Consider the following 24387-nt stretch of genomic DNA (forward strand, 5'->3'; position numbering starts at 1 on the left):
CGAAGTTATTGATACATGCAGCTATAATTAAATTTCTGGTTCTTTTCTGATTCTTTTGATATTATTAAATAATTTTATAAAAATTTATTTAACGTCATGTCTCGTAAGTGAAGTTAAGATGACCAAAGGATGTATACGTTAATTTAATAAATTAATTTGTATATTTGCAATATATGAAAGGTTTAATTGTTCTTCCAATACATAGACGTATATACAAAATAAATTCTATATTTCAAGTTATGCAGGAGTTTTAATCATTAGTTGCATCGGTCAATTCGAGGCTTTAAATCTAGAAGTATCATATTTTTTATTGAGTAAGATATTGATTAGAAAATGTTTAAAAAACATCTATCGATTGGACGGCGATTCCATATGATATTGTTATCAATTTTAAGAAATTTTTTTTTATATAACATAAAAAAACAGTTATCTCCGAATGCGCCGAATTTGCATAGTGGCACCATCTATTAATGAAATGGTGAACTAATCTTTCGTTGTCGTGCCAACGGATGTCGCCACTATGTTAATTTGGGAGAGTACATTTATAAGAGTAGTGCGCAATTCTTTGAGTTTCATGGACCAATTCGTGGTAACTGTGATCTACATCAGTGGAGGAAATCAGGAAATCCATTCAGGGAGACGAGAAGAAGAAGAGCTTCACGGATATCAACTTTTCTATTAGCTATTTTGACCGCATTTTTAAAATCCGATGGTCTTTTTTCCAATAAGTAAGTAATACATATTAAGTGAACTTATAGTAAATAAGCTCTAATAAATAAGTAAGCTTTATTAGTAATTTCTTAATATATATGATGTGATTATTAGATAAAAAATAGTGGACATTTGCGCTACTCTTGTAAATATAGAGCTCTAAATTTGAGAGCAAAGAGAAACCTAAGTTTGTGCTAGCATTTAAAGTTTGGTTCCACTAATTAACTTTAATTGCAGTTCAATTTATGCTTTATCTTTTTCTAATTCTAAGACTGAATATGAGATAAAGTAAATAGTAAGTTAAACCGAAATTAAAGTTAACTAGTAGGTATACACGCTCTTTTTTGCCTATGTGAAGTACACGTTAAAAAAATAAGATTGTGCCCATATCTTTAATATTGTCGCATTCAGCCGATTGACTTGTATGGCGCCATCGCGTTCTACTTTTCTCCCTCGAGAAAATCAATCGATCAGGATTATTTCCGTTGATGTTTGTATCAAGTTTCACGAGAATCGGGGACCTTTTCCAAACTTTCCCTGGAGCATCCTTTACGTCTTATTTGTCGGTAATATTTGGTAGCAAACAGGGGCGTAGTTGACTGAGTCTATCGACCGCAAATATCGAATGGACGAAGGCCGGAGAGAGCAGAATTCAGGATACAGGGTCCGTGGCTGCATACACAGCTCGGAATTCACAAGGGATGAGGGACGAGGGGAACAGTTTGGAATTAATCAGTACCGGTCTTCAGTAAATAACCGTAACGAGGATCCCTTGGTCAACTTAGCGAGTTCTCTAAGAATTCGACGAAAGACTACAACACATGCCGAGAAGGAACGATAATGAAGCCAGGGGCTTTTCCGATAGCGTTCGAGAGATGTTTGGTAATTTATTTGGTAAATTGCTACTCTTTCGCGAATACGCTCGTGATAGATAAAAATGGAGTTGAGCATTTAACTGTCTACAACTTCTAATAAAAAAGATAAATCAAATTAAATTAATAGAAGTGTATTCCGCGAAATGTTATTGTATTTTTCCAACTTTTGAAGAACTCCTAATTTCAATTGGAAATTGCTTTTCTAAATAATTGTTGAATTATTTCCTATTTTCTCCCATCTATAAATGATGATTGAACGATTCTCTTATTCAAAATCGGAATATATACATACATAATATTATATAATAGAGCGGATTTCTATTGTATTTTTATCATTAAAATTCCGGAAGTAAGTTCACAAAGGGGATGGAGATTGAAATAATATCGATTACATATAAATGTTTTGTGATATGTTACATTGGAAATATTTGATATCAATTATTAACCATGTTGAGCTAATTGGGACAATGTAAATGAATAGGTGGTTTTACGTGCATTGTTTGCCTGCCTGTTGTATTATTAATATGTCCTGTAATATAATAATAAGTTTAATAAAATTATGTTTCATATTACGTGCGATTCTCTCAGCATAACAGTTAACAGAATTGTTTTTCTCTTTTCTTTAAATTCTTTAAATTAGAAAAATAATTCCTTTTTAAATATATTTAGCTTTAAATATATTTAGACAACAGAATTTTCGGATATATCAAACTGACTAGAAATAAATTATACAGGAATAATAAAATTAGTAGTAAATGATAAATTTATTGAAAATAACAAGCTACCTTTAAAATAATAAATCACTTAGTAACGACAAACCGTTTGAAAATAACACACACGATTATTTGTTAAAATATGAATAATTTAATCGTTGTTAATTACCATTAATAATTTCCCATATGGATAATGAATTTTCAATACGTACTTTTGTAACTATATATTATGAACGTTCTATTTTCTGTTATTTGTGATCAACTGTCAGAGAAGCGTAGTGTCTCGTGACTCGTTATTTCACGCAATTCCTCGCTGAACTGAGCGTTTCTCTCTCGTCTTCTCGAGAGACTTATCGCCGTTTCGACTATCGACGTTGGGATTTTTCCGCGTGACACTTGTAGACCGCCGTAGGAAGCCATAATCCTTGGGATAAAAGAAATTAGGAGAGACGTGTCTCTTTGCGTGGATAGGATCAGGCGGGAGCAAATTACAGCGGTCATCAGTAAATCCCGCATAGAGATTTTGGATTCTGTAGAGGATCTTCTCGCGAACGACAGGCCGCAGACTCGTTCGTCGAGAACGGAGATTGATAAACCGCCGGCGGCCACCAATTAGCGTTTTTCCGCACAACGTACCTCCGCGTATTATGCATTATCTTTAGTTGGTTTTGAGGTAAAACTTCGCTGACTTCTCCTCCTGCCGATGATTTATGTCCGCGCCGTTTAACAAAGTTTTTATTCGCAGCCGGTGTTGTAAAGATGATTTATACGAAGTTCCCGGATCTTGCGGGATTTCGTTTTGACGTGGAAAATGCTCGCAGTATTTGATGACGCTTTTGTTACAGTCGTATGTAGAATAAGAATGCGCTTTTTATAATACCGGTGATTCTATAAACTTCCTGCAAACACCAAGAGTTTTCTTTACGTTCCTTTGAAATATAGCAAATTTCATCAAACATACGAATTAAGCGCATAAGATCCGAAAAGTACTTAATGTTTAGGTGGATAGATGGGATGGCCACAGCACCTTATATAGCAGCAAAATTATTGGCACAATATTAACTCAATATATTTCCAACGTTTAATAAATATATCGCCAATAAATTGCTACTAGAATTTAATTTACTTTAAAAGAAAGTGTTTTAGTTTTCATTAAAATCTTGCTTTAAAAAAGGAGAATAAAAAGTATTGTCCAGAAGTTTTATAAATTACTTTTACATTCTTCTATCTATAAGACTAATGTGATTTTAACTATAACATATGTAATATGATATTTCAACTATAACATAAAAATATAAAATTAAAATTTTTTGGTGGTGTCCTGAACACTGCTACTCACAAATCTTTGAGCTCTATCTACTTAAAGATTAATCTGTTTTTCGGAATAATATCTTGATCTGCGAATTGGTCGTTTTTCCACGAGTATCTCAGTGGAAATATCTGATTTTTAACGCTGAGATGAATTTCAAAAGGCGTTCGCTCTTTCTGCGAGAGTGACGCGAAATGAAAGTTACACGAACAGTTTTGTGCATGTAAATGTACTAGGCATTTGTGACTGGTTGCTGACTGAGTTTGTACGTGCAAACTTAAACGTTACGCGACCAAACGTGAAATCATAAAAGTTTCAGTCCAAGGTGGAGGTAACGGCAGCGCCGAAGCGACATTCAAGAGTACAGATGCATATATAAGTGAGCCAATACTGCGGTATATTTTAATCCGTAATCACTCGAAGGATTAAACTCTCGCCCGAACCTTCTAAATTCATTGTTTGAGTTCGGCTTTGATCCCTGCGCGACTTCTTCCGCAAACTCCTTCGTTGGAGACCATTCCCTCTGTCACGTGCAATTCGGAAAATTCGCCGTAAGACAATTCTGATTCTTTTTATTCCTCGGGATAAATTATTGAACGACGAAGATTTTCCGTTTTAATTTTCAGATATACAGATGAATTTATCTTGACAAAAAATAAAATCACGCCGGTGCGCGATTCTGAATGTAAAATAAAATTTGAATGAGGGAAACTGCGTTTTTCCAACACTGAGAAAAAAATCATTTTAATATTTATTTCAGAATAGGCAACTAAACGTTTATTCAATAAAAAGAAATAATAGTTAAATCAAATTAATAGTTCTTGTATTATAAACAAATATATCTTTATATTTAGTAAATATTTAATTAGCACTATTTAAATAAAATAATTTATTAAAATTTAGTAATTTTTTTCAGTATACGTATACTTCAAAATTAGAAGTTCTCGAATATCTGGGTCGCAATTACGTTGACTTTTCCGAGGAACACCACAATTGTTTTAAAGTATTTTCTCAATTTCCATCTGAGACACGCATCATGCGGGTGCCAGTATTAAATGCACGCGTTATTTTTATTTAGACGGTTAAAGCTCGATAGCGAACAGCCGCATTTAAGCTGAACGTGCGCTGAGAATATGGATTTGTGTTGCTACCGGTTGTATGGGATACTGTGCTTTTATCCACCGCGTATTTTTATTTCCCATCGTTTGGCGGCATAAAGGAAGAGCGCATAAAACGCAAATCGACAATAGTAGGGCATACGGAGTAGTAGTGCACGAATAGCAGACGGTGCACTTTGCATCTTCAATAGCCAATTACGTGTTCAGCTTGAAATACGTCACAGCTATATTCCGGCGAAGAGAACAAAATTTACGTGCCGTAACTTATTACTGTCATTTGTCAGACGTAAAGGATCTACCCAGATGTTCCCGATATTATTAACACAATATGTCGCTACTAATGTTTTCGTTATTTAAAACATTCTAACAAAAACAAATTGCTGTAAATCCCTCAGAAAATTTAACATTAAGATTAAAATGAAAGTAAGAAATAAGATTTTTTTTAATTATTTGAGATTGAGATTAAATTTTGCTAATTCAAATTTTCTGTAATTCCGGGGACTTTAATTTTTTGTGTTAATCTTTTTAATTATTTGAAATTGAGATTAATTTTGCTAATTTGAATTTCTTGTAATTACGGGGTATATTTTACTTCAATTTTTACTTAATATTTTACCTCAATTTTTAAAGTTCCTAAAGAAAAATTTTTAATTATAATTGAAAAGTTTTAAGACCGGAACAATTTAAGAGCGGAAAACTTTAATATAATGTTTCACGTTGACGTTATGTCATGAATAGCTCAACTACAGTAGCGATTCTGTGCATTCAATAGTGAAATGAACCATCAAGGTACCACGGCAAAAAAATAAAACTGAAAAATTTTTAGGACACGCTCAAAGAGAGTCCTGTTTCGTAGCATTAAAATCAGGTGTAAAAGAAGACCGTGCAAAGATGCTGCTAGTTTCTCGCTGCGATGCAGTTACGCTTTATGCGATTTACTTCGTGATGCCACTCTCTCGTACTCTCGTCGGGCGTTTCCTCGCGGGGTAACGCGTGCCGTGTCGTCGCTGTTCGCAGAAAGAAAATGCGGATTGCTCCATAAAATCCAGCAGACAGAGAACCTTCAAATAAATAGATCAGTTCGCACGCTTGTGTGAAATAAATGTCGAATTCCCGACGCAATTCGTTTTTCAATTTATGGAATTAATACCTCTTTGAAAAATGCAGTGTCCAATTTTTTAACGAAAAATTACAACTTATATTTCAGTACAGAATTCAGGAAAATTAGATTGTTGAATCGCATTGCGAGATAAAAAATATATCAAACACGCGTTTTCGGAATTTCACGTAAATTCGACTAAAATTAGGAATATATGGATTATACGAGCATATATATGTTACATAATTTTTTTATACAAGTTTTAATCACATATTTGTGCTCATGACAGCGAGATAATTTAATATAGAATTTAGGAAAATTAGATTACAGTACAGAGTGCCACGCTCAGGAAGATTGGATAGCACTATAAGATAAAAATATATCAAATACATTTTCGGAATTTCACGTAAATTCGACTAAAATTAAATTATTATATAAAATATACTTGCTTATATGTTACATAATTTTCTTATACAAGTTCCAATTACACATTTATGCTCGTGACAATGAGACAATTTTTTGTTTACTCTGTATTTTATCTAATTGCTTAGTGAAACGTTGATTTACGTTTTTCCGAAAAAAAAAAGAGATTTCATACCTGGTGAAGGTGGCAATGATTTGTTGTCGAGAATAAGACACGGGATAGAAAGGGTTGTAACACGAAAAAGTGTTTTATTTATATACAATATTTACAAAGGCGTAGTGTGAATCAAGTGGCTATATAAATGACTTTGGTACGCTTGAACGCGTGCAAAACGTGGCACAAGCGTGTGACTCCTCCTTTTCTCGTCTCCCTGCTCCCAGCCTGCAACATCAGCCATGGTCCAGGGGCCTCCTATACCCTGTTGAACGATGGTCGACGACCCAGAAGTTAGACGATGCAGCAGACGTCTGGATCTTTTCGTTCATCCGTCTAGACTGTCGTCCGCCCACTTCTCTTAATGTCCCAACCGGCGTTTGACCCTTAAATGCAGCTCTCCTGAATGCTCCTGCTGATCGACTCCGAGTGCGGCCTTTGGAGACTGTAGAATGTCTGAATAGACCGAGACGAAAATACAGTGAGGAATCCGAAAGAGTAAATGATTTCGAGAGTGGAACTTGATTGACCGTAGAAAATAAAATTATCATACAATAAAAGTGAGATTCTCGCTGAGCGAAAAGTATCGGAAAAATGGTATAAAATTTGCATTTTCGCGATTGTTTTACAACACTTTCTAGCGAAATTGTTTATTTGTTGATTGTTGTGCTGTTTGTTGTTGATGAAATAGCTATTGTAAAAATTCCATTTGAAATTACACTGAGAAAAGACGCGATGGAGCTTTCATATATCATGATATTGTCACCGCTTGATACAATATCATTGCTAGGTTAAATCAAATTTGAAAGATATTTGTCTACGGGATTTAAAGTTGAAAGATCTGTCTTGGCAAAGGTATACTTAGAAAAATGTAGAAGCTACGACCAGGAATTGAATTCGATCCGTCCGCAGGAAACTTCTCTTATTCGCCCGAGCTAGCATAGAATTTTTAAAATACATGTCCTCCTTCTTCTCTTTCTATCTCTTTCTCTCTCTTACATTATTTTTGTAATATTAGAATATGTATATATCACCAGCGATGGATTTTACAAATTTTCGATGCGATAATGGAAAGTCTAAATTGAAAAATACGCTTCAATTTAAATAAACTGAAAGCAATTTAGATTCCTCGAAGGTAAATTACACAAAATTTTTATACAAGATTCATATTTTCCCGTAATATAGAGTTTACATATGAAATTATTGTAGGATGAAATTTAAGAGAAAAGCGCGCTTCGCGACTTATAATATTATAATGCATCGCAAGACAAACATTGACAAGCGTGAATTTTCGAGATATATTTCCACGTATACATTATGTATTTCGACGCGATTATTACGTTCATCCGTTATTCGGAATAAGTGTGTCAGACGCAACAGAAATGTTCGTTCGCTAAATCTGGCCCGCAAGAAAACGGCGATAAGCGGAATCGTAAAGCAGACCGGATCGAATTCGAAAGTGGTTTTCTATGTTAGGGGCTATCGGGGAGCCATGCAAGTATACGCGTTCATCGTAGATCACTCTAAGATCAGAGGTTCCCAAATTCTGCCCTCTCCTTGAATATTATTTTAAAGATCTAGATATTTTAAACGTCTTGTTTCATCTCTCAAGAAAATGTTGTGGTAGATATATAGAACCGATATTTACAAAGTAGAAAATTTTTTACTTTAATAAAACTTTTTGATTTTCTTATATAATACTACTATAAATACTATAAATTTGATTATATACTTAGAACTTAAATATTTAAATACATAATTTTCTTTTATTTTTCCACTGAAAAAAATTAATCGATAAATAAATTTAATAATAAAAGAAATTCTAGATAATTCTAATTAATCTACATCTGTACAATAAACTCATAGCATTAATTTCTTGCTTCAAAAAAATCTTTATTTAATACTCAGAGTCGTGCTTTTGCATTTTTCTCAAGGGGGCAATTTCGACGAGGGGGTCCGCAGGAACCATTTGGGAACCAATGCTTCAGATGAAATCGGATTACTCACGTTCGGCGATGCTCTCGGATAATCAGAATCTTCTAGGACGTCATGGGACATCTCGCGTCCTTCCAGCTGACGTGGTCTTCGTGGCAGGGACCCGTAACGAGGAAGCTTTCTGTCTGGAAGAAGTCCCAGGATGCGGACTTAGCGTCAATCGTATAATCGGTTTGAAGTAAGCCCGCGGATTTCGCAAAGTATTTTGAACTTCTCTCGGTAGCAACTTTAACGGCGCTCGCCGTTTCTCCGTGGATGGCATTCTCTCGATCGTTTCTTACTGTTTTGTTTGTTGAAGCCGAAAGTTCGCTACTCGCGAAGGAGAATTGAGGATACCTTAGATACAGCACACTGCTGTACATGTTGCGGGAAGAAGCGAGAAACCGCCAGAGAACTGAATTTATCAGCAATAATTAATTTGAAAAAAAAAATGACAAAACACATTTTAATCTTTCAAATCTGTGTTTCCTGATAAGCGAATATTTTTCGTTCGATGCTGCGGCTGTTATTAAATTACTTTTTTACTCAACTACTTTTAAATTTTATAAAACGTTGAATATAATTACCGAGTTTTAATTTCAACGAAGTGTTATTAGGAAAGTGTAAGAAGTTGTGTGTGTGTGTGTGTGTGTGTGTGTGTGTGTGTGTGTGTGTATCATAATTATTAAATTTTAAATTCCGTAAGATAGACTTGAGAAGAGTTGCTCGAATAAGTATAACGGAAATTCATTTTCCAAGATATCTCGCGAATTCATTTTACGGATTAAGTGTAGTTATTCAGTCTTAAAGTATATTTGAGTCTTATTCAATATTAATTAAATTGTAACAAAACGTCTCATAGATTTAAATTTCCGCGAAGGAAATGAGACTGGTTTAGAAACGAAAAACACTGCTATCTTTTTCGGAATTTTCTGCGTTTTTTTATCGCATGGATTACCATATGTGTTCCCTGCATTTATGCATATATATGCATACATTTCCTGCTCCACGTGTATATGCACCTGTCGATACGGTGTGCGCTAGAATCGTTCGCATATTGTATCTGTATGTGCAATTTCCTTGAGAGTACCGTTAACGCATGCTATCCCGTCTAAGGCAAAACCCGATATTCCTAAAATCCTCGTACAAATGTGCCAGTTCCATCAGTCTAAGTAGAAATTCACCGAATGAGATGACCGGTTATGCCCCGAACGATATGCCTCTGCTTCTTCCCTTAAAGGGGCGCGTTTGTAAGAACTAAATGTAAAGCTCTGTCCGATTTAAGTGATTCGATCTTTCGCCGTTTGATATATGTAATAAATTTTCTCGCGACGTTTCGAGAACGTTTTACTAACAGTAAAAAACAGACAATTTAAAAAAATTAATGGAAATTTATCCCGGAATATTATAAATATTTCTAATAAACTTAAATCAATTTTTTTTATCCTTTTTCTTACGTCCAGATTATAGGGCGACAAAAAGGTTCGGCCGTAAAGTATTATGTTTATCACATCATTACCCTGCGATAACAAGCTGATGTTATTCGTCGTCAAAATAAGGACGAATAATGTCAGCTTGTTACGTACGCAGTAACGTAATATATTAAAGAAAAAAACAAATTCTAGAATTAGTTACATCTTATTAAATATCAAAAAGACTTTGCACTGAAAGATTTTCATCGGGTGATAAAGTAAAGACTGCTTTATTGGTCGCTCGGATCAATTTATTCGTAGAAAGATAAGCCAGCCATCGTTGATCGTGTCCCTAAAGCACCTCAAAGCTAAAGATGACCATTTTGAGTGTTAATTATTATTTTTGGTATTTAAAATAAGATAGAATTGACATTCTAAAATTTATTTTCTTTTGTAAATTTTTACATTATTAACGACTTGATAAAACACAAAACTTTGTGGCTAAACTTTTCTGTAACTAATGCAATACTTTAACATGTCTGAGATCAAGAGAGAATAAAAAGAAATCCAAATTCTCTTGGAATTAATAATTTAATAAATTCATGAAATTTATTTTCGAAATGCCCATTAATTACCTTTAATCTATCTATATTTTATTCGTCAAATTAGCAGATATATTATTAAATAAGCTTACCAGTAAGATGGTTGGTCAAGGCCGTTGTGGGTATGAGATCCGGATTGCCGTCCTCCTCGTCGCCCTTCCCCGCGAAAGTCGCGATGCTGGGTTGCTGCGGCGGTTTTGGTTTCGCCGGGGTGGCCGCGTGTCTCCTCCAGAGTGCCATTAGCACACCGGTCACAATTAACCCCAGACCGGTCGCCGTGCCACCAAGTCCAATCAAGATCGGTGACATGTCGGTCGAGGATGTCGATTCACCTACAAACGAAATCGCTATTAGTTCCTCTATAAATAACGTACAATAACCTTTTCCTGGCAATTTCCTATATATAAAAAGGTTGTATAAATTTAAATGCACTTTATACAATCACCCCCGTAGCGTATTTCTCTGATATATTGCTATTATAAGAGTAAATGCATGATACTCTCTGCTTATTCGTTATTTACGGACGTTATTATTATTGCTACAACCACTATTGTCTACCTTCAAGAAAATAGTATCCTATTGTCAGAATTATAATGTAATTTATAGAATTCTGTGTGGCTCTTTTTTAATTAATTCTGTAGCTGTATATTCAAGAAGATTTAATAATTAAAAGCAACGTGAAGATATGAGATGTCAACGTTGCATGAAAATCGATCGCAGTTTTTCTTATTTCAATCGTAATAAATGTTAATTTCTAATCAATGTTGAATTCCTCTAATAATTCTAAAATTCCTTAAAAGCGAAATATATAGCAAAAAGAAAGGTTTTGTTAACGTATCTAAAAATTTAGATATAATAAATACAAATCTGAAAATAATTTGATTAAAATATAATTATGTAGGATGCTCAAATTTATTGCTAGAATATAAAAATTTTTTGCATTATTTATACTTATTGCGAGTGTTTTCCATACAATTATTACAATCCAGCAAAATTATTTTCAGATCTGTATCTAAATTTTTAAATATTTTAACAAAATTATTTATTTCGTAGAATTATGTTACTATTAATTGACTATTAATTCTGAAAATGCAGAACATTACAACTTTTATCTTATTAATATTATATAATTCGTTACTCTGATAAATCATTTCTACTTGCTATTTCAAGTAAAAGAAATGTATATTTTTAATCATATTCTAAATAAATAACTAATGTCTACATAACTTAAAAATAATTATTTTTCGATAATATTCTTATCAAAGTTATCTTCCGATTCTATGAATAAATACATTCCTCTTTTCAATCAATCCATTTGTATCCATCTGTTTGACGAGGAAATATTTTTCTATTGTGTTCCGTGACAAATCGCTACATTAGCACACCCGCTTAAGATCTCGCGCATTCGCTGCGGTCAGCCATGGATCAGACACGGCCGGGCGTTCCAATTTACCTGTCCAACATCCCCCTCTGCAGACTCCCACGCGTCGGCATGAACGTAATCTGTTTCCAATTAAGGCGTCCGTAATCGATCGTTTCGAACTTCGTGGCAGGTTGCATTACGGTGGTCTAACGCTGCGGCTGATTTGTGAGTCGCTCGTTCCACGCGATAGAGGCGAGAGGAACGGCGGGTGGTAGAGAACTGCAGCAGCGGATTAGGAATAGCTCCGGCTCTACGGGAAGGACGCGCCCGACACCCGCAGTCGTTTCCGCGCCATCGTTAATCATTCGGCTTAAATCGCGTCGCGGATAAGTGTAAGTACATCGCGTGTGTACGTACATCGGGCACCCCGAAGTTACCGTTTCTCCCTTTCGACCGAATCGCCTTTACCGAAGCTCACTCGCCTGACAAAAATCTAACTGGGGAGTATCTCGACCGACTAGATTTTAAAAAGAGTCGAGTATCACGATGTTAAATTTATAACGTCAAATCGTATTTGAGCTTTTTAAAATCATTTCTTTAGGTCGTTCTTTAGGTGCTCTTACTCGATATGTCATTAATTTAATTAAACAGTTTAACAAATTTAGTTTGTTATTTACTAAGTGTATATGTTAATACGAATGTTGTTTACTTCAAAACTAATTACAGAAATGGATTGATTCATATTTTGATATACATATGGAAGTTAAAAACAACAAAATGATATTTAAACTCAAGAAATTAGATTACCATTACACCTTTGATAGTTAATAGTAAAGGGATACTCGGGATTCTCGGATCGTATGAAGATCGTATGAAGGCAGATGAACTTTCTGTAATTACGGAGATGTTGCACTTCTGTGAGATTTTATCTGCATCTCTTACATGATAAAAATGGGAAAATTTCAGGAATTCTTGCCGCAACGTACTTCGAAAGTTTATAAGTGTCCTAATTTAGCGCACTCTCTCTTCGCGGCAGCTACAATCTTATATTAAGATTCTGTTATAAAGTTCACTTGAAATTAACCGAAGATTGTAGATATCACACGCTCGTAGTCGGAGGATTACGTGGGATAATCTTTGAAGTCATAAATTTTTTAATCAAAATTTTTTCTCGCAATCTTTAAATTTCCATCGCCAGACGTCTCGATTAATTAAATCTCGAATTATGTTTCTGTCTCAAAAAATTAGATAAAAAGTTATACGTTGTCTTTAACATTAGCTAAAACGCTTAATTTACAACTCATTTCTTACAATCGTTCACAGTGTAAAAGCTCAACTCTTTCGTTAATAAAACTTTGACTGTAAGTCGATCAGAGGAATACTTATCTGGAGTACTCGATATAAATTGCGAGTGCCGTAAGAATAGCTGTAATTCGATCACCTTGTAAACAGGCATCCACCAAAGTTGCGCGTCGCATCGGTACGATGGTGCAAACAACCGGCCAGCTAATTTGTTTCCAATTAACAATCAAGTTTCAGTTAAATGCTAATTAACAAAGTACAAAGCGCTTCTATCCTCCGCCATTGGTTGCGAGGTGTAATTGAATACAAACGAAGCATCGAAGAGACACGTTAAAGGACGTCGTGCCGACGACAGAAACACGCTCCTCCTTTCTCTTAACTGTAACGAAGGACTACGTCCCTTTGCTTTGCGTTAAAACGAGACACTGCGGTATGCGACCTGCATCTCGATTTCGCGATACTTCCCATTGATTTCGACGACCCTCTCGACAACAGAAAATAACAAAGCAAGTGCTTAAATGAAACATCTTCTCTTCTGTTTATATATTGCTGAAATATAATTGAAAATAAAATTCCTCATAAGTATACGGATATTTGTTCGGAATTTAATCGATCTTATATATAACTTCTTTAATCTGAACTTAATTATTTGACTGTAGTTTTTAATTTGCGCGTTTCGATCAGTAAAGATTATTATTATTATTAATTAGCAAAAGTTTGTTTCTTAAAAATTCTTTTTTAACTTTTTTATTTATCAGTTAATTTCAAATGGAGTTTCTATCAATAGAACTCTAATTCGTATTTATTGATCGCCTTGATATTTAACGATATTATTTAAAAACTGAGGCACCTTATAAAAATATATAGTATTGCATCTATCCGTACAGAATATTCCGAAGGATAATTATTTCCTTAATTTAAATATTATTTGAGTGTAGCTTCTAAAAGTTTATCTCTTAAAAGTTCTTTTTTAAATCTTACTTATCAGTTAATTTCAAATAGAGTTTATATCAATAAAACTAATTCGTACTTTAATTGATAATCGATATTTAATGTCGAAAATTAACGCTGCGGCCAATAATCGATGCCGTTCAAATTTTCATGAGGAAAAACCCATGACGATTCCAATTCATTTTACATATCAAAAGGGATGGTATATAATTCAGGAATTGTATTTGCGGGCTTATCCTTATCATATCTCTGCGGTCGAACCGTTTCAAGGATTAACGAAAGCGACGATCGTTTTTGATTAGCGAAAATCGTGTCTCCAATGGGTGTCGGGAAAATGGAGGAGAGCGGACGCGATGCGGACGTGGCGGAGAGCAGAATGCATAATAATGGCTCATAAATTTTGACGCTCATAAATTTTACGCGAGGGTCGACCGCGCGTGTTTCAGCGAAACCGGCAACGAGCTAGTCCAGGTTGACCTAGCGCGCGCGGCGAACTGTTCAACAGGGATCATTTGCATGTCGCCGCCAGCGTTTCCGGTCGAGATAACGTCACGGTCATCTAAATTGAAGGGTAAAACTTGCGCTTGTTCTCCAAATACGCGAACAGGAACAAGACGTAGGCGAGTCGAACATAAATTAATTATCAGCGCATTACTGTTCGTTCTATACGAATAAGCTTGTTAAGCATTATTGTTGTCGTTGTTGTCGCAATACGACATGCTCTTTAACATATATGGTATAGATTAAATATTGCACTGTAATTTTTTATCGGTACGTCGAATTAAATTTTTAATACATACATATATGAACCTTTTATTTCGATTAATTTTATTTTTTGTTCGATTTATTTATTGATTGAACGTATTTATTTATTTATATACATGCACGCAGTTGGGAAATTTGTGCTAAATTTAGCACATTTCATGTCCTAAATAGTCCACTTATATTTTTGTGTTAATTTAGCACAAGGTGAATATGTTAGACAGTAACATAAATATTATGTAAAAAAATTAATACAAAAATGTAACACTGACACAATTTGTAAGCAAACTGTATCAGCATATTGTTTTAGTAAAATTAATATTTATGGTATGTTAAATTAACATATATTTTGTTTGTCTTAGAATTTATATTTTAAAATATATTATTTTTGTAATTTGTTCACTCGTAAATAATATTATTTTCACACAAAAAATGTTAAATATCAATTTAACACAAAATATTTAAATGACATAACCTCATCATGTTAAACTAACACTCGGCTATATTAAAAATTCAACATAAAATTTTAATAAGGACTTGAGTGGACCGGTATTAACATAAATACAAAATGTTTTTCACTGTGTATATTTAAAAACGTGTGAATGTATAGTAAATTCGTGTTAACCAGTTCTTCAACAATTGCATTTTTGCACTTTCTTCTTTCGTTAGGAGAAAATGAACTACCGCGGACATTCAGAATTTTGCGAGAATTTTTATTAAACCACGTTCGTCCAGAATCTTTTGTAGTTAAACAAAGCGAAACTCTTCATCACTGTAATTTCTACAGTACACACTTTTTTATCGAGTATCTTTTTTTAACAATGCGGAAGTTTATACAGCGCAGAAGTGCGGATTCCCCGTGCAATATGCGCTATTTTTACCACCATCGTATTTTTGCCCAAGTTCGAATAACATCCAAACGGCCAGCCAGCCGATCGATAAGCTACGATTTGACGCGAACGTCAGCTCGCCGAGGTTCGAAAACGGAATAAAGATGAAAAAAGCTTTGGCTCCATCAGTACCGATTCCATGAACTCAGGATTATTTGCATCCCGATTGAAAGGATTAAGGAGAGTTTCTCGAAATTTTCTCTAGAGTTGTTTTTTTTAGCTATGTATAATTTATGAGGCTTTTTATCTGTCAGCCGTACGTACTATATAAAATCATACATATAGAAGAAAATTTACGTAACGCTTTGTCGTGCAAAGAAAATGATTTAATGGAACATTTTTAATCTTAATCGGTATTCGCTTAAAAATTTTCTTAATTCATATTTACGGATTCAGTGTTCAATTTGTTTGAAATTAATACAATAGATCGATTTTTTCAATTTGTAAGTTAAAATCCAAGAAGTATGTAACTTAAAATTATGTAAGATTCTGAAAAATATTTGTTATAAACAATTTTTCACGAAAAAGATATCCAGGTTTATTGTAATACTATTGGTGGATCTCAAAATTTATCAAAAGGGAGGCCACAAGCAAAATGACTCGTCACAAGCAAAATTTTTTTTTAAATCAAATATGAAAAGATAGAATATTAAATAATTTAAATTAATACAATGAAAAAGTATTATTTAAATATATAATTCATAAAATATTTTATTTAAAATTATATTAATATAAAAGAAGAATAACATAATAGAATCTATGTTCGTTAGGAGTTTATTAAATTAAAAGATATTTTTAGAATATTAAAAATTGAAAAGAAAATTGTGATTAAGTATTTCAGAAATATTAAATATATACCTATATAATATTTTGCTATAAATATTTTTAAAAGAACACTTCAAGGAGAAACTATGGAGGCCCTTCCCCATAGATCCGCCAGCGATGAATACCGATTAAAGTTAATAATATATTTTAATCTTAAATTATTCGACCTACTTTTCCAAATTATAATTCTGGATGAATGTAAAATAGTATTGTAATGAAATTAAAATAAATTCAAGTTTGCTGATGTTAGGAATGTCAGATCTTATTCTAAGACAAGTGTCTATCTATTTTCGAATTGGATCGTCAATCGCAAAACTAAAATCGGGGCACATCCCTTTGCGGTGAAACGCTTTGAGGAAAGTTATCTCATCGTTACTTCGGTGATCGTCCTGATTGCACTTGGCGAAAACTTACCGGTGAATTTGGCTACTCCTTTCAAGACAACCTCTATGGCGTATGGCTCGCTCGATCCCTTCGCGTTTACCGCGTAAAGGGCGACCTTCGCCGGCTTGAGCATCTGAAACTCCCAGAATGGGAGAGACGATTCCAAACGCCGTTTGCCAACGATGGCGACGAATTTCTGCGGCAGACCGCCATCGTATCCCTCGACGCAGGATATCCTCACCCAGGAACCATTCATGTTGTAGGTCGTGCAGTTCTGCAACGGGTAAGGTCTGCCTGCGAAGAAAATGCAGCTTTAAAGATCGCGAAAGCGAAAGAGTGAACGCGATCCCCGATTAGCGAAGGAAATCGCAAGATTGCCTTCAAAGGAAATACGTGTCCATTTTTCAAACAGGATCTTTCTCATCTTGCCTTTAGTCCTTGCATTTTATCGCGTATCCTATCTTTTATAGATATCTGCTTTGGACAAGTGCGCATCAAAGAGAGGAATGAAAAGACGATTTCTTCAATGAAATATATGCGAATAATAATAAGAAAATCGAAATTGAAATTATTTAACTTTTATCAATTATTTCTTAAAATTTCTTAAAATGTTATTAATATTTAAAATTAAAAATTTTCTTTAAATTCTAATATACTTTTATAAGCGTAGTAAATAGAAAAATATTGACAAAAACTTATTTTTCGTAATAAAATGCAACGATTTATATATATTTCGTGACACAAAAAAATATTCTATAATTTTTTTCGACTTTTTTAAGTACTTGTATCAGTAGCATGTATCATATTTTTAAAAAATCGAAGCCATAACCAATTAATTCTTGGAAAAATATTACCGATGTTATTCCGCACGTTCCACAAAAATTAATAAAAATATTTATTTGATGAGATATTTGTAAAACCAACCATAATAATTTAGTAAAAACGTGTCGTTCTTATGCAGAAATTTGAAATTGTTATTAACCTAAATATTACTTAATGCAATTAGTTCTTTTGTTGAACATATTTATTTTTTTTTTCTCAGCAGATTTCATTATTGCATATATTTCCATAAGGTTTCGCTGCAAATCTCCGTTCAGGTATTATTTTAATATATTGGCTATGTCAGTGCTTTTTCCTTTCTTATTACAAAAGTATTGAGTTAAATAATTTTATCGAAATTTTAGCAATACGAGAAAAAAGTGAGACAAATTGCTGCGCAAATTTTATTTTATTTTTCATTGAAAATTACGCCGCAACGCTTGCTGATCCGTTTTCGAGACAATAAAATTATGTGTATTATCGACTAGGCCAGTGGTGCATTAACCAATTTTGAAATCATCTTTATACATAAACGGATGACCAAAAGATTCTATCGACCACTATTAATGTACTCTTTTACGCATTTCTTTTTGGGGATATTAGAATTATTTATCAACAATCGATTAATTTTAACAAAAACATCTTCATTAAAAAATCTAATTTTATAAAAAATCCCTTAAAAAAAAACTCACTTTAATAACGCGTTAAAATAATGTATTAATCTTTATGAACCACTGACCCCATTTCGGGTCACCCTCTTTTATTTTGTAAACTGTTCGCTCGATTTTTATGAAACTTAGTCTACCGAATAATTTAATAATTCTTTATCCGAATATGAGATTAAAAATACAAAAAATTAAAATAGTAGATCTAATATGGGACAAAATTAAAAAAAATAATTTTATTATTTACAATATATATAAAATCCGATTTTAGAGAATTTTTAATTACAAAGTAACATCAAATTTCCAGTTTCGTTTTTATTTAAAGCTCATTAACGCAAAGCTCATCAGTTAATTAATATTAATTTCCAACCTGCCTTTCAAACTCTGATTGTGAGCTCTATGATATTAGATCCTTTATTGAAATCTAGTTATTATCCTTTTGTTTTAGTAGTTACTATCCTTTAAAATTCGACATTTCAGGCTACATTCAAATTTAGCGATACCATGACAAGAACCTATTCAAATCGAATTTCACGATAATCAAATTATATTTTAAAATTTGAATTTTAGGATGTTGAGGCCAGAATTAAAAATTCAATAACTCTAAACACTTTTACAAGATCTTCCATAAGTTGCTTTATCAGAAAGGTCCTGAAAGATTTATATACTCTGCAATCTTTTTACAAGAATATTAACACAGTGTTCATATATGTTAAATGGTTTCAATTTACTTAGTTATTGATAACTGTGAAAGTATATTTACGTAAGTAAATTTAGTATGATACGTTCTCGGTTATACTTTTCAATAAAATTTGCGGTGCTAATAAAAGAAATGTGACTATATGAAAGCCATTTTCATTTGATATAAAAAAGACTATATATAGATCAGTCAAGATTTTCCATTTTCTCGAAAATAGAACTGAAGGTAAAATAACAGATTTTTCTCTCGCGAATTCTTTTTGAAAAGCATCGCATTCGATAGACGTCAGGCTGTTGCGAGTGCAACACGAAGAATCATGGTGCGCACTGTCGACGCGTATGTTGCTGCCATTATTGCATGGTTTCGCTGCATTTGTTTTCGTCGCGGATCGCACAATTACTTTTGCCATCGCTAATCTTCCGGAAAGTGCAGAACGGAAGAAAATAGTACGAAGGGGGCTAATAGCACCGTCGTTGCTCACAGACGGCGGCTGCGGATTAAAGCGCTAGTTAAACCGTTTGTTTTTCGTCATCTGCTTTATTATCCGTGCTCATATCGCGTATAACTCGACGCTGCCGTTCCGTTCTCGAGGGAGGAAGATGATAATTCATAATTATCTTTCATTTCCTTTTAATATAAAATTACGTCGAATTTAAAGAAAATTTAATATAAGCTTTTACAGTATTCTGACTCATTACATTCAACCGCAATTTTTTTGACAAATTCATAGCCAATTATTTTTCGGTGGAAATTTCATTATAATATATTTCGTGCGACTATATATTTAATTTTTAACATTGTAATTCCTTCTATTATTTTAATCTAAATTAAATTTTGGATAAAATAATATTCTCTTGAAAAAATATAATTTTATCTATTTAGTTTAAAGCTTAGTTGATTAAAGGCTTATTTATTATTTATATTGTATGGCGTTTTCTTAGTTAGATCTTTAGTATTTCTTATTTAAAAAACGAAATATATCATACAACTAATTCAATATTAAGAGCACTCGCGACTAACATGCGTGACTTTATTAAAAGCCTGAAAAAATATTAAGGCTTTGTATATTTTGGCAATTGTTTAATATTATGATGTAGGCTATTCATTAAATCAAAATTTTATGTTCAGTTCATATTTAAAATGCTTCAGAATCCCATTACTGTTATTTATGTTTCCTAATTTTTTGGTCTGTTCGAAATTCTTCCACTCTAATAATAAAAGGTAAAAGGAACGACGGTTCTGGAACGTCTCGTGTTTGTAATAAATTTATAACTGTTGTGGTCGAGAGCATTCGCGATGAATTGAGGTCGACCTTATCATTCTGCTCCTTCGCGGTTGTCTTAACGCAGAGATTACACGTTACAATGCGATATCGTGGCTTCCGTGTGCTCCTTGTTTACGATCTGTTGGAGACTGGCTTACAAGGGAAGATGTATTGAGAAATAATGGTACTTGCGTTTATCAGTCTTGCATTATCAGTCTTCTCGAATATTTGAATACTGAAAATTACTGCTGCTCGCATTTAATGAGAAATGTTCGTGAAAAATATAGAAAATAATTTCAATGTAATTTCCATTTCTATTGACGGTAATCATCTGTTAAAATAAGACTCATTCAGATTCATTCAATCATAAACTAAACAAAACAAAATTATCCATAAAAAGTTTGTAATTCTGAATATGTGAAGAAAAGAACAATCAGAAAAAACAAAAATTACATTTTTAATACATTTCAATAATATCGATAGATTATTTCCATCAAAATTAGAAACTTTTGTACTAAATATGAAAATGTAAAATTTGTATGTAGAGAATTAAAGGATCTTTTCATTCTGGAAACATTCAAATTTCTTATTATATTCGTCACATTTTTATAAGTTTGCAAATAGAGAAATTTCCAGGCGCTCTGTGCATATTAAACTTTCCATTCATCGGTTTAAAGCTCATTTTTTTGCAGAGAATAATAACTTTTAATTATTATCCGAAATTTAAATAATGCAAATTGATTTTTTTACATCCCATATGTCGTAAGGGAGTTGTTTAAAGAAACGAATGTAATTAATAAAATGCAGGATGCGATTATGGAGAATTGTTAAACACGATATGTTACAGTTTGCATTGTACTTTGGGGACAACTATCAAATTTTTTCACAATTTACTTAGATGTTGTAATATAGCTACTGATCACTAGTGTTTGATCTGCGTTGTTGTAAAAGTTACATTTCAATTTTGCATGTAGCAGACAGTTTTACAGGTGTATACTTTTTACGTAATTTTGAGAAGCATGTTGGTATCAATTTTGTAACTTCGGTTTGGATGCCTTGTGGTTTCCATATAATATAATTGAACTAAATTTGATAACAAAATGTATGTACGTTTTGTGTGTGTGCGTATGTGTGTGTGTGTGTGTCCGACATGTAAAATTTTACTATATACTAGCTCGTGGTATTCCATATTCCCCTTCCTGTTTCGTAACCGCAATCTTTTTTCTCTCTTTAATTTTCAGTAAATTACGTTTGTTCTGTATATTCGAGGAATTTTTATCTATAGTATACTTGATATTATTCTGTGGGCTCTGTGGCTAAAAAATTTGTACCAAAAAAGTTATGTCATATGAATATTTACTAACGATGAGTTATTTTACTAAAACAAAATGATATTCTCTCTCAACCTTCCTCTATCTATGTCGACTAATATTTGTTTGCGTATAAGATATTATATATATATATATATACCGTATATCACGAAATTCAACCAGTATCGTACATGAGAGTCGAGCACCATGACGCGGGATGCTATAAGCAAGAAAACTGCCATCCAGTAATTACGTAAGGAGCACATCGAGCCGACGCGTGAAATAAATTACGCGTCCAATTACCACAGGCCTCGAGCCAAAGCGGAATAAGTATAGTCCGCGATGCTCCCGGGTGGCGATGCTGCATCCTGTGGACCAAATCGATCTGGTTGCTCGTCCGACAACGCGACGCGACCACCGACCACAAAACGGACAGGACTTTCTCGGTCTGCGCGAGGATCCAGGAACCGGCACGACGGTCGACGGTGCGACAGGCGTTATACCTCGTAATGAACATATTCAATTACGGTTTTCATTAAATTCCCGCAAAAAAGCACGCGACCGACGCGACGCGAGCGAATTTCAGCGTCTCTCGCTGTGCAACGTCGCATTCTTCTTCCTTCCTTTTTTTTACTCTTTTCTTCTCTTCTTAATTCCTGCGACCATTTCCCGTTTTATACAATCTCTGGACTCTGCGGTCTTCGTGCAAATCGTGGCGCGAATAGAAAAGCATATGTTTGGGATTACTATTTTAATCCATTCATTGGGATCATACAACACATACACACACACAGTCCCGTGTCTCATAAAATCTTAATAATACGGATTAAGAAAAATATGACATTCGGTAGAGAGCTTTTTGTGGAGAAGAGTTGATCTCGAGCTATCTGAAAATTTCACGTTTAAATCGTTGCAATAAACTTCGGCGAAATCTGTATGTTTAAATAATATTAAATTTTGAAAAGCTGGAAAGAATGATTTACAAATATTGTCTTTGTGCGATACGTAAGTTATTGTGGTAGGCTGGCTTATAATATTGTTCCGCGGGTATTGTATTACTTAATTGCAAAATTAATTAAAAGATGGCTTTAATTATGGCGCTATAAACTGTTAAATTATTCGAATGCAATAATAGTTACGTCCCCGCTAATTATGGATTAACATTTGTACGCATACTAATAATGCGGTACAGTGAATACGGAACGATATAATTGATAATAAATAGCAATCAGGCGAAACACACGTATCTCGAACAGATGATATTGTCGCGCCCTGGGGAGTCTGCGTGTCTGTTTCATAAATAGTTAAATACGTTAAACACGTTGCTTTAGCTTTAAACAGCTCTTTCGCGACACGTAAAAACGTAAATAAGACCAGCTGGATTATAAAACTTTCGTGGATATGGAAAATTAAAAATTATTATTCTCTACAAAAAAATGATGTTTTAAACTGACGAATGAAAAGTTTATGCACGTAACACGTGGAAATTTCTCTATTTCACTTATTTTCTAATTTATAAAAACATGACGAATGCACCTAATCAAGAACTGAATGTTTTAAAATGAAAAGGTCCTTTAATTTTCTATAGCTTAAATTTTGCATTTTTTAGATTTAATACAATTCAGGAAACATGTTTGTTAAAAAGACAATATTTTTACATTGTAAAGCACAGCTGTACAATCGTCACCAGAAGGTGTTTAAACCAATATACAATTTTTCAGTAGAAACAAACTCTCCTGTTGCAAGTTGAATATTTGTGCACTGATAGTTTATAGATTCTGTAAATCTGCTTCGATATTTATATACATATATATATATATATCTCTGTTTAATAATATTTAGAGATATACAAACAGATATAAATTGAATCAAATCAGTTCTAACATAGCAATTGAATTAAGCGAAAAGGGAAAATAAATATAATTTTTATTTACCAGCAACGCGTATATCACTCATTCTAATCAAATTATTAACAGAATATTTATTGAAACGCGAGTTTAAAAGATATATAAGAGATGTCACATTATGTAATCTGCTGACTAATCAGTCAATTGTGCTACAATTTATATGCGCTCCACGGCATAATGGATGCTATGGACGTTTCTTTAGGGTTAACAATTAAGCAAAAAAGGGGTGGCGAGCTAAACTCACACGAACCTGCAGCAATGACTTGATAGAGGCAGGGTTGCTTGGAATGACCGACGGAATTGCTGGCCCAGCAGCCCAGGGCCCCGTAATCCGTATCGGTTACCGGGGTGTAATTAAGCCTGCTGGTTGTGCCCTCGTTGCTATAGTTGGTGGACGGAACGTCGCTGAGGTCGCCGCTGTTGTTGAATGTCCAATGGAAGGTCACGTTGGTGGGGCTGGCCTCGACCTCGCAAACTAAACTTATAGTCTCGTGCTTGAGGGCGCCGTGCACCTCCTCGGGCACGTTGAACGGTGGCGGGGTGGCGTTCTGGTGTCTCCAGCCTCCGCCCTTGTTCAGCACGTACTTGCACACGGGCGCGACTGCGATATAACGTATGGATTTTGGCACCTTACTACGTATTCCAGACAGGGATCCGCGAGAACAATATGATCGAGGCACACGTAACAAATGATAAAAAGAGAAAAGTGTAAAACAAAATGTATAACAAGATAAGTAACGAAATTAAAAATATCAAATTGGGAGTAAAATACAATTAAATCGAGGCGTACTTTAGAAAGGTAATGAATGCACATAATGTTATGAGAATTAATAAAGAATATATATGTATATATAT

At 33.7% G+C, this 24387-nt stretch overlaps 1 protein-coding gene across 1 annotated transcript in view; it reads right to left on the reverse strand.

The window, feature by feature from the left end:
* Window positions 1–6527: 6527 nt before the first annotated feature.
* The window catches only part of LOC108753387 (protein turtle-like), a 236711-nt gene continuing 218851 nt past the window's right edge, over window positions 6528–24387 (reverse strand). The window contains exons 10-14 of the mRNA XM_018494922.1: window positions 23783–24133; window positions 16898–17161; window positions 10483–10722; window positions 8410–8522; window positions 6528–6858 (exon numbers count right to left, since the gene is read on the reverse strand). Coding sequence (XP_018350424.1) covers window positions 6790–6858; window positions 8410–8522; window positions 10483–10722; window positions 16898–17161; window positions 23783–24133 — 1037 coding nt within the window. The 3' untranslated portion in view covers window positions 6528–6789. The remainder of the gene's footprint in view (window positions 6859–8409; window positions 8523–10482; window positions 10723–16897; window positions 17162–23782; window positions 24134–24387) is intronic.

The sequence above is a fragment of the Trachymyrmex septentrionalis genome, unplaced genomic scaffold, assembly GCF_001594115.1.
Source record: "Trachymyrmex septentrionalis isolate Tsep2-gDNA-1 unplaced genomic scaffold, Tsep1.0 scaffold69, whole genome shotgun sequence".
Lineage (NCBI taxonomy): Eukaryota > Metazoa > Arthropoda > Insecta > Hymenoptera > Formicidae > Trachymyrmex > Trachymyrmex septentrionalis.